Source organism: Neofelis nebulosa, chromosome 16 (assembly GCF_028018385.1).
Source record: "Neofelis nebulosa isolate mNeoNeb1 chromosome 16, mNeoNeb1.pri, whole genome shotgun sequence".
In the NCBI taxonomy this organism is placed as follows: Eukaryota; Metazoa; Chordata; class Mammalia; order Carnivora; family Felidae; genus Neofelis; species Neofelis nebulosa.
The window spans coordinates 28,734,537-28,746,643 of NC_080797.1; the positions used below are offsets into that span (position 1 = coordinate 28,734,537).

Consider the following 12,107-nt stretch of genomic DNA (forward strand, 5'->3'; position numbering starts at 1 on the left):
ACACAGACGCAGGCATCCTCTACGTATGTGGTGTGAAGCAGAGCAGAGGGGCACTGTGCTTCTGAATCTGGTAGCTTCCAGATTACAGAAGAGGGAGTAGCTCTGTGGTGTCTGTTTCTCTCTCTCTCCACCCTGTAAGCCAAGATGTGCACTAAATCTATTCTTCCTGAAACTAGTTAGAGTGGATTCTACTCTGTGCACCTGAACCCTGAGCAATACATGCTGGGGTAAAAAGGTATTACACATCTGACCTAGAATGAACAAAAATGTCTCTTGTAAGGGACTGATGAGAGAAAAAGAAAAACCCACTTATTGATGAAATCCCCAGACAGGGATCTAAACTATCCCCAGACAGGATGAACTGCCCCAGTCTGTTACATGGAGTGCCTAGGTGAATATCCAAGAATGCAACATCCATTCTCTTCTTCACCAGCTGCCACTGAACTCTCCCCTGGTTTTCCAGGTAGGATGGGACTGACTCACAAGGCCAGCACTACAGACCCAGGAGGGGCTGGGGGAAAATAGCAAAGGTTTTCTGAGCTTTTATTTCCAGCCAGAGACTTTCACTTTTTCCAATACACATTGCTGCCTGCAGAGAGCCAGCCTTATTATCTGATGGGCAATGGGCCAGGGGCTATTGTGCACAGGCCCACAGCTTGGGGCAGGAAAGGGAAGTCTCCCCAAACCAATGGCTATCAGAGGAAGCAAATGGAAAAACCAGGAGTTGGCAGAACTGCTCCAGAGCATTTTCAGTTTTGTTTTTATCTTCAATTCAGAAATTGGGGGCTACAACAGCAGTCGAGAACAAGTAAGACAGGGACCTGAACAGGACAGGACACTGGACTGCAAGACTCACTGATGCACCCACATTTACCAGCAGAGACAGCAGTGAGCTAGACAACACAAATCACAGCACTACGCAAGCAAGACCACTCAACTCAGGCCTTGGAAAGCAGGCATGGCAGGGACAGCAGGCTCTCTAGGATGCCCTTCCCTGGCATTCCAGCCCAATCTTGTTCTATTCTCATGAGGCCATTTGTGCCAAGGGGCCCCAGCCACAACAGCTGAAGCAACAAAGCAGAGTAGTAGGCCTGTGTCCAGAGTGGCCCACTGCTTTGCATGATGGTGTTCTACACATAAGGAGAAAGCCAGGGCTTTAAGCTGCTGGCCGTCTGTGCTCCTCCTGGGCCATGCCAGCTCTCTGCTAGGTCCTTAACCCATAGTGCAGAGTCCGAGCAAAACTCTCACCCAAAGCTGAAAGACTGGCTCTCAGATTCTACCCATTCTCATAGGAGATTCCTGTCAGGAAGCTGATGCAGTCAGGAAGTTGCCTCTGCAGGGAGTTCTAGGGTTTGGGGTCAGTGTTAATGTGCAGGTCATTCCAAGTACAAAGAGATAGCTGTTTTGGACATCAACTATTTTCTCTAAACTCTGCTGTCTCTTGCTGGGCAGATGAGATTGGGGGAGGAATTGAATCTTTTTTTCTTCTTCAGTGGGAAGTCTTAACCAGTATTTCTTAGTGTGCTCACACTGGACCAGGCTGTGCAGAACATTTCATCCCATGAGACCCGGAGGACATCCTAATGTGTTTCAACTTTCAAAATTCCCATTTTATTCTGAAGTTGCCACCACTACTAAACAGTTTCTGGTCTCATCTAGCATCACAGAAGAATTTCTGGCAAGGAGAAGAGCCCTGTGGAAGTGAAGGGAGCTGACTTGTGTGATCCCAGGCCCCGCCCTTCCGACTGCACCAGGACAGGGGGGACAGGAGGTCTGCACTGTGCACAGCTCTCTACCCCACTGCTGCCATGGCTCCCTCCAGTCACCTCATCCTTTCAACACTTCTCTCCTCCTCTGCTTGAACTTTTCCTTCTCTCCTTCCCCTGGCCAAAGCATTCTGGACCCTCTACCTGCACTCCTCGCTTCATCTGCCACAGGAGTCGGCTTCCCTACGGTTCCTTTGGCACCACCCTCAGCACTCTTTTCACCTGACTTTGCGCCTCCCTTCTTGGTGAGCATGCTCAGATCTCTGGCTTACAGTCTGGCTCTCCTATAAACAACTAACCCATCTCTGATTTTCTTTCACCACCAAGCTCCTTGAAAGAACTGATTGCCTTTGCTCCCCCACTACCCATTCCTTAGGGGTTGCAATCTGGTTTGCCTAACTGTGGGATTGCAGTAGCAAGACAAGGAATAAGATGGAGTGGGAACAGAGGCAAAGGCACTTAACAAGACACACTAGACGGAACATGAGTCAGAAGGTGGCAGGGCTTGGCTACATGGGTTAAGGGCACCACCCAATGTATATGGGAAAAAATGGTGCTCGAGCTTGGCTTCAAAGGTGGGTAAAATTTCTACAGGCAAAGACAGGAGGAAGGGCATCGTCACATAGGGAAACTCCAGCTGCCTTGTCTGAAGATCTCCCCACAGGGATCTTTCTTTTGGGTTAACTCATCACCTAGTTGTTTTTGTTTGTTTGTTGCTTGTTTTTAGTTTTTAGCATGAACTAGTTTAATAGACTAATTGGCTTGAAAAAATTAAAATTCAAGGTATGTATATTACAATGGAAAGAACAAAAAGTAAACATAACTGGTTTCAAATAGTTGAAAAATTGTCAGATGAAAGATGTTATCTGTACATCTGTGTTGCTCAAGAGAGCAGTACCAGAGTCACTGGGTAATGTGAGAGAAGGCAGATTTTCAATTCAATATAAGGAAAAACTTCAAACAAATAGCGTGATCTAAAATTGGACTTGCACTTCCCCATCACTGAACACGGTGCGGTGGGGGCTGAATGATGTGCATGTTACTGTCTCTCACTAAATACAGGTTCCTTCATACTGGTGGAGGGAGGAGGAAAACCCCACTTGCTCCTGCTGGTTGGGGGCTGAATGGCTAAGGCTTCTTGACCCCATTTCTACTCCAAGCACTTTTTCTACTGCCCAATGCTTAAACCCTGACTCTTTCCTCTTCCTGTTTCCTTCCATTTCCAAACAGGCTTATGCTGCACCAACACAGCAAGCACTCAGACATTTGTGGACCAAACGACAAGTTGCCCTTGGTCTGCCCTTTCCAACCTGGCTGGTACCATGTAAGGCCTCCCCCTATCCCCTCCTGTTTCTCTGGTCACTCCTTTGCTGTGCCCTTTGCAGGTTCATCTTCCCCTAATTGGCCATAAAGTGTCTGGGTTCCTAAGGCTCAGTCCTAGGCCTCTTCTTACTCTGCAGTCTCTCCTTAGGGCCCCTCACCTGGGCACATGGCTTCAGCTGGACAATTTCTAATTTTTTTTTTTCTAGTCCTGATTTTCTCCTCTAGAGACCTGTATATCTAACTGTTCATTTGCTATCTCCTCTTAGGTCTCTCAAAGGCACCTCTAATTCAACCTCTAAAACATCAGGTCTGCCTCTTCTCAGCATGCGAAACCAGGCTCTCGTCTACTGTTTCTGTTTTGGTGAAAGGCAGTGCCATTCATCCAGATCCATAAACCAGTAACTTATCTCCTGCTCATTCAACCCCTGCAAAATCAATATAGTATCATGGTAGTTCTGAAATCTTTGGTCTTAGAACCCTTTTACACTTTAAAAACCAAGGACATCAAATAGCTTTTATTAAGAGGGTTTTATCAATTGATATTCACTGTATTAGATATTAAAGCTCAAAAATTTTGCAAACACACAGGGCGCCTGGGTGGCTCAGTAGTTGAGCATCTGACTCTTGATTTCAGCTCAGGTCATGATCTCACAGTTCGTGAGAGATCAGGCCCCAAGCTGGGCTCTGTGCTGACAATATACAGCTTGTTTGGGATTCTCTCTCTCTCTGCTCCTCCCCCACTCGTGCTTTCTCTCTCAAAATAAATAAATAAGTAAATAAATAAATAAACTTTAAAAAACAACTTTTTTTGAAAACACATTAATACACAAGCACACATTCGATTAGCCATCAGAGCAATGACATCACCTCACGCATGTAACCTCTGGAAAACTCCAATGTATATTCATGAGAGAATCAGTAAAAAGGCAAACCGCAGACCCATTGAAGGGATCTCAGGGACCCCCTGAACTGAGTCCCCACCCTAGACCACACTTTGAGAACCACCACAATGCTGTGTTCTGTTGTTTTTACCTTCTAAATGTCTCAAATACACCTGTGCCTTCTCTCCAATACTGTCACCAGCCTAATCCAAGCTTCTGTCTTCTTCCTCTGGACCAAACTGCATTAGCTTAACATGGTTTCTCTTCTTTCTTCCCTCCCTCCCTCCTTCCATCCATTCATTCTAATTTACATCCAAGTTAGTTGGCATATAGTACAATGATTTCAGTAGATTCCTTAATGCCTCTTACCCATTTAGCCCATCCCCCCCCACAATCCCTCCAGCAACCCTCTGCTTGTTCTCTATATTTAAGAGTCTCTTATGTTTTGTCTCCCTCCCTGTTTTTATATTATTTTTGCTTCCCTTCCCTTATGTTCATCTGTTTTGTCTCTTAAATTCCTCATACGAGTGAAGTCATATGATATTTGTCTTTCTCTAATTTCACTGAGCATGATACTCTCAAGTTCCATCCACGTAGTTGCAAATGGCAAGATTTCATTCTTTTTGATTGTCGAGTAATACTCCATTGTATATATATACCACATCTTCTTTATCCATTCATCTGTCGATGGACATTTGGGATCTTTCCATACTTTGGCTATTGTCGATAGCATTGCTATAAACATTGGGGTGCATGTGCCCCTTCGAAACAGCACAACATGGTTTCTCTTTGATCTGTTCTTGCTCCCCTGTAATCTGTTCTCCACAATGTAGCTAGAGGAATCTTTTCAAAACACAAATTGGAATATGTCACATTACCCATTTCTATTCACTTTAAAAACAAGAAAGTGGATTTTCACTGCTTTCAACATTAAAGATCAAAATCTTTAATCATAGGACCATGGACCATAAGGCTCTGCCTCCCTCCCTGGCCTTAGATGGTTCCTCCCCATTGTTCTCAGCTCTCCAGCCTCAGGGCTTCTTTCTGTTTCTCAGTCACACCATATTCCCCCAGCCAGCAGGCCTCCACACGTGTAGCTCCCCCTGCCTCAGACTTTCTTCCCTGTTTCCCTTTGGAAAATTCCCACATTCATGCTCCGGATCATAGGCTACGGCTTTTCTGGCCCCCCAAGTCAGGGCACATCCCTCTGTTATACATGCTCATAGCACCACACACCTTTCAGCCACAGCCTGTAAGTCATACATTAATCTCATCATGATAAGTATTTGTCTTCCCAAAGACAAATTGTCTTATGCATCTACAAGAGACATAAGGGGCAGAAGCCAGGTCATTTTGCCTTCCCATGTTTCTGGCACATAGCTGATATTTTGACAATTAAACCTGAAGTGAATAAATGAATGAATAAAAATGTCATTTGATACGGAGATAATGTGACAAACACTGTAACGGAGATGGGCATAAGGGACCAACATTTTCAGTGGCTTCCCACTGCCTACCAATAAGCCCAAGGGCATTAAAGGCTCCTTAGGAAGTGGCCCAGGCATCCTTTCTCACCTTCCTTTATTCTCCTCCAAATACATCAGCCAGTCTGAAGCACAAGTGAGATTTCCACAGGCTAACAGTCAAAAGCCCTCTCCCCTCATCCTTGCCTATAGAAGTCCCCCATGATCTCTGAGCCACACTCCACACCACCTGGGGTTCTTGGAACCCAACACCTTCTTTTTCAATTATGTCTGGCAGGTACCCCTTCCTGTGCCTTGAATATCTCTATGCTAAACAAATCTTCATGTGTCAGCTCTGGTGTTTCCTCTTCTGTGGAAGACCTCCAAAACCTGGGCAGAGTCAGTCATTGCCTGCTCTGTGCTCCCACCCCACCCTGCCCTCCACTGCAGCCTCATTGTACATGTGTCCATTGTAGCCCTCATCTCAGCCCAATGGCTGATACATCATGCTTGCTGAACGAAGGAACCCGGGATCTACATATGCTGGGAGGCTGTACTGCCCAATCTCTAGATACAAAGGAACTACTTCATAAAAATCCTATTCCTCAGCATTCTCAGACAAGGAAATTCTATACATGGCTCTTCACAACAATGCCTAGCATTTAGGCCCTGCCTCTACACACAAATCATGGGCTCTTGCTTAGGACCAGGAGGCCCAATGGACCAATCACTGCCCCATGTCGATCCTCACTGCTTACTGTACAAATGAACAATACTGCCCTCCTCCAGCCCCTCAGTCTCTCTGAGGGTTCTGGAACAGAAGCCATTCTGGCAGAGTCAGGGCACCTGGATACCAGGACTAGAGATGTTCTGGACAGTGTCTCCTTGCTGGGGTTCTGGCTCTTTCTCCTCAACCAGCTTATTAAAAACATAGCCACCAGTTATTTACAATGTTAGAGAAATATGGAACTCATATGTGGACCTTCAGCTGGGCAACACTTACTACCAGTGTTTGCTCAGGTTCCTGAAATTACTCAGTAAGGCAAAGTCAGTGCCTTAGTAACACATTCTTCCTGCTTATCACTCACAGACAGGCTCAGCAGCAGGAATGATGTTCAGAACTCCCCAAGCTCAGCTCAAGATCTTCAGAGAGCAGTTTAATTTGATGCAATTCTACCTTATGAAGAGAACTTGCCTTCCTAGCAGCAGCAGTAACCTCATCACAAATGTTTGAAGGCCTGGTTTCCCTTTTGATACAGATGCCACAATTCAGGACGTGGCCTTCTCTTCAGACTCTGGGAAATGGGATCCAGTACAATATTGGATTATCTGGCATAAGGCACAGACCTGACTTAGATTTCCTTCCTGGGGAGGCTTGGGAGCAGCTACATAGCTTTCTTCCTAGTTAGCCAATCATATATACTCTGTCAACAGTCTCCTGTCCTTTCCAGACAACTTAGTTTGATTTTCTAAGAGTTTCATTGGTCAACATCTTCCTCAGAGCATAAGGACTCTTCGGGAATCATAAGCAAGAGGTCTAAGGTCAAAACTCAAACTTGGACCTGACTCCTAACCTCACAAGTCCCCAGTTCTTTGGCAAAATGATGGTCAAAAATGAGAGTGGACTGGGAGCCTGGGTGGCTCAGTCAGTTAAGCATCTGACTTCAGCTCAGGTCATGATCTCATGGTTCATGGGTTTCAGCCCCGCGTAGCACTCTCTGTTGGCAGCTCACAGCCTGGAGCCCACTTTGGATTCTGTGTTTCCCTCTCTCTCTGCCCCTCCCCCACTCATGCTCTGTCTCTCAAAAATAATATAAATAAACGTTACAAAAAATGAGAGTAGACTGTCGTTGGAGGTCTTCAAGCAGATGTTTGAGGAGATCACTTTTTCAGACATATTCAAAAGGAACTTGGTCATGCCATCATGTTGTTACACTATAAGCTCCTTGAGGGTTGGGACACTATTCCAGTCATTTCTCTACCCATTCCCCCCAAATAAAGGCACAGAGGATTATTTTGCACAGGGTAGTAATCTACAAATGATGGTTTTTTAATTAATAAATATTTGATTTTTAAAAAGCATGGGCAGATAAATTAGATGACAGGGAAAAAAGGGGTGAAATACTCACTGACAGAGAGGTGCCTGCTTCTGGGCTCGGGGGGCTGGTAGATGGTATTTATATCTCCTGCAGACTGGGAAGCTTTGATCCGCACCTGCCTGGACACCCCAGAATGGGGAGAGGGACTGGTCTGCAAGATAAGAGGAAAAAAGCTGAGCTATCTTTAGGCAGGCAGGCCAAGAAAGGCCTCCTCCCCTTCCCTAAGACTCATGTTCTTAGCTGCCTTCATGCTTTCAATACACGAGCTACCCAGTCGTCCCCCAAATCTCACTCCTCAATATGTCTTGGCAAATCACTATTTCCTCACAGTAGTTTTACAGCTTCAGTGTTATCTGAGTACTGAGACCCACTGCCCCAGTTTAAAGAGTGATGACCTAGGCATGGAGGAATAACAAGTTTTCCTGTAATAATATGCCAAACAGAAAAGACAGTTGTAAACACTCCCTCATAAAATTCTCCAGAGAGCTTGGGAAAAATAGCAGGAAATTATTTCGGCAGCGAGATCACCTGCTGAGTGGGGGGTCAGAATAGAGAATGATGGCAACCTCCCTGCGCAACAGAAATCTGGGTGATAAACACGTATTTCTCAAAGTAGCTTGATGTGCTGCTTCTGCCCCAATCATAATCACTCCCTCAAAATTAAGGCAAAGTCTCAGTTGATTAACATAACCAGGCTTTCCATGAAAACCATCTCAGGATTGTGTTCATCTGGGAAAGGCTATCAAAGGTACCATTCTGCCAGAGGTCAAGGATCTCAGAACAGAATGGGATCATCAACATTACCACATGCACCCTTGCTCTGGCACTGTCCCAGTCAAGCCACCAGTGAGCCCTAGAAAAAAAATCAAAGCAACAAAGGGGGGCCCTTGCACTGAGAAAGCTAAAAACTGAAGCTCAGTGGTGAGCAAGTGGCATCAGGATGCAGTCACAAACATGCAGAGCACTCCAGAGAGTGGGGATGGGAGGTCAGGACTCTAAAGAACTTGGGTCAAATTTCTAGTTGCTTCTCGAGCTCTTCTACCTCACGTAAGAAAAAAAAGTCTGACCTAAACAAACTATATCCTGTCCTCCAGGAAAAAGGCTTCCCGCTTTCAGGGGTAATTCAGTTGCCAAGCAGCCTCCTCTGGTCTCCCCACACCAGACTTTATCACATGCAGGGCTGTCTTCACAAACTGTCTTGCTCTAACGGGAAGTCAGAACCAAGGGGAAGTGAATGTTCTTGCAGAAGCCTCCGATGTGCAATAGCTCTCTGCTGAGAGTCAGAAAGGAAAAAACAGTCGAAGCCACATACTGGGGAAGCAGGCCAGTGAAGGGCAAGGGAAGGCCACAGCCCTGCAGTCAGAAAGAGAAGAGCCACGTGATGAGCGCCCCCCCTTCCCCCCCCACCGAGGACACCTACTTACACACAGGGCCTATTCCAGAAATCTTGGTGGCGTGAATTTGAAATGTATCAAAGAACATATACTCTAAACTCTCAATTCTAAACTCTAAAAGCTGAGATGAGAAAGTAGGTTCCACGGCCAGCAAAAGCACAGACCTACAGAAGGAAAGGCTGCAGTTGTGGCAACAGGTTGGAAAATATATGAAGGTTTCAAAGCAGGCTTTTCACACTTTAATGTGCACAAATCCAACTTGAACCTTGTTAAAACAGAAATTCTGACTCAGTAGGTCTGGGATGGAGTAGAGAATCTGCATTTCTTTTTTTCTTTTTTTTTTTTTTTAAAGATTTTATTTTTAAGTGATCTCTACACCCAATATGGGGTTTGGGATCAAGAGTCACACACTCCACCGACTGAGCCAGCCAGGTGCCCTGAGAATCTGCATTTCTAACAAGCTTCCAGGCATGCTAATGCTGCTGATCCATGGGTCACACTTTGAGCAGGAGGTCTTAGGGGGAGAGTGACACTTCAATTTAAGGTCACGGTTCCCAACCTTAGCCACCCACTTAAAGAGCTGCCTGTGGGGCCAAACACACCTCACACCAACTACAACAGGATCTCTGGGGCTGGGGCCAAAGGGTTGGTATTTTTTAAATCTCCCCAAGTGTGTGTAATATTCAGTCAATTTTGAAAACCCTGATTTAAGGGGATAAAAGGCAATGGCATGGCAAACAAAGATGAGGTTCATGCAAGGATTCAGGGAACCTTGAACAAGACAGAGAAGTGGGAAAGAGAGGAAGGAGGAAGGTGGGACTAGGAAAACCAAAAGGGGACAGCAGTGGAGTGAAAGCAGAGCCCACAGGTATAGAGTGGGTGGCCAGCAGAACGTTCTAAAGACCTCAAACAGAAGGTGGCATTTGCCTACCCCGTGCCTCACTGAAGGACTCTGCAGGTAGCAGTGTGTCTGGCTGATACAAATGACATGAAAAATTACCAGGGAACCAATTTCATAAAGATTGCAGTGACTGGAAGCTAGAAAATCAGCAGAAAAGAAGGTCACAAAAGTGGATTCACAAATTACCTTGCTAAGAGATCTGGTGGTATGAGACAAAGTGAACAAGTAGGCTCAACTATGCAGGGGGAAGGGGGGTGTGTGTGTGGTTGCGTCAGTTTGGTTCGCAGGAGCATCAAGTGAGAAACGGCACCTGGATCTCACCAGGCCTCTGCCTCGAGGGTGGCAACAAGAGACTTTGCACCAAATATTCCCCCCAATATTTGAGGGGTTCATCCAAAGCAGGACAAGGTGACTAAATCTGTGTTTTCATTATCCCTACTCTTCAGTGCTTTGTAGATTCTGATTACGTATATGCTTAGGCTGCCTTTCCAGACTAAAGAGTTCCAGGCTTTTTAAGCTATTCACATATAAAAGTGAATTTTCAACCCCTTGAAAATTTCATCTTCCCTTAGACCTATTCTAGTTCGGTCGCCCTCTGAGCTGTGGGGAAGAGAGTGACATAACATCTCACAACTTCTCCCCATGGGCAATGTTATATTTTCTGTTCTGTTTCTAACAAACTGTGGAGGAACCTGGAGGAGGTTTCCCAAGGACTACAATAATTCTAAGATCCCCATCCTGGATGGTAACTGATAGATACTGAACTACACAGAACATCTGGATTTTAGACCAGTTCTGTCACCATTTACTGCTTCACCTCAGGCAAGTCACTCTGTCTCAGTCTCCCCAGGTTTAGACTGGCAAGAACAGATACCTGCCCTGGACCCCTCAAAGTTGCAAGAATCAATGAGAGACAAAAGCACTTACACATGTAAGGTCTTTCCATGTTTAAACAGGGACCAGACTGAAGCTATGCCACTCAACAACTTTGATCCTGTCTTCTTGCACTTGCCCCATTATTTTAGTAAGACAAAAAAGAATGGATTACTCTTTATATTGTCCTTGATATTTTGAACTTAAATAGCAGACAAGATAGCATCAAACTCATTGATGGGATATTTGGGAACTGGGCAACATTTGGAAGAGAAGGTTAGAAGTTTACTTTTGTCAGGGAGAATCTGAGGTAATAAAATAAAATGCCATACTCAGTTTAAGGTGGCTGGGTATTTAGTTTTTATCATATTCGGATATAAGTGACAAAAGAACATTAAGCTTGAAGTGGCTTAGTCGGTTAAGTGTCCGACTCTTTATATCAGCTCAGGTCATGATCTCATGTTCGTGAGATTGATCCCTGTGTTGGGCTCTGTGCTGGGTGTGGAACCTGCTTAGGATTCTCCCTCCCTCCCTCTCTTCCCCCCCCCCCCCCCCCCGCCCCATGCTTACTTGCTTGCTCTCTTTCTCTCTCAAAAAAATAAAAAATAAAAATTATAAAAAACCTTCTTATAAAAAAAAAAGAATGTTAAGCTTGAGATTAAGAGAATAGAAAAGCTGGGTCTAGGAAGTTATAAGATCAAGAGAGGAAAGATAAACTAACAGATGCACACATGTTTAGAGAAGTCTGTAATAGCAATAATCTAAGAGGTGATGGTTCCAGGCATAGGCCTAATGTGGCAAGAACTACTGAAGGAGATGGTGAAGTTTCTTAAAAGGGCAGGAGAAAGTAAGGCTAGAGAGAGGCTCTTCAGACTCTGTGATGACCAAAATCCAGGAGTTCTCAGGTAAGAACAATATTGAAGCCTAAGACGTGGCCTTGGCCAGGTGAGGTGGGAGGGGTATGATATACACCTTGGTGAGGGGTAAAGGCAGAGGAAAGATTAGAAGTTGTCATAGAAGGATCAGCATAAAAGGAATTCAGAGAGAAGAGACCACACATTTATTTATTTATTTATTTATTATTTATTTTTTGAGACCGCACATTTAAAAACAGGAATAAGAAGGGAAGTAAAGGTATAAGTGATAACAATAGGTGGATGAGGCAAGAAACTCAGCAGAGAAACGAAGTGGCTGAGAGTTGCCAGCAAGAGATGAGGCAGGCAGGGTGCTATGGTATCCTGGAGCAGCATACCAAAGTATGATCTGTAGGCTGGCACCAGGCCACAAGCCATGGTATAACAGTCCTCAACGAGGTAAATACAGAAATGGAGAATAACTCTGTACAGACTTTTACAGCAATTTGGCAGACTGACTTTCTGTCTATTGAATCTAATAATAAAAACTGTG

At 45.0% G+C, this 12,107-nt stretch overlaps 1 protein-coding gene across 2 annotated transcripts in view; it reads right to left on the reverse strand.

Moving 5' to 3' along the window:
* The window catches only part of MAP3K3 (mitogen-activated protein kinase kinase kinase 3), a 61,295-nt gene that overhangs the window by 13,198 nt on the left and 35,990 nt on the right, over positions 1–12,107 (reverse strand). For both annotated transcript variants that reach the window (XM_058705235.1, XM_058705237.1), the window contains one exon: positions 7,563–7,683. In XM_058705235.1, coding sequence (XP_058561218.1) covers positions 7,563–7,683 — 121 coding nt within the window. The remainder of the gene's footprint in view (positions 1–7,562; positions 7,684–12,107) is intronic.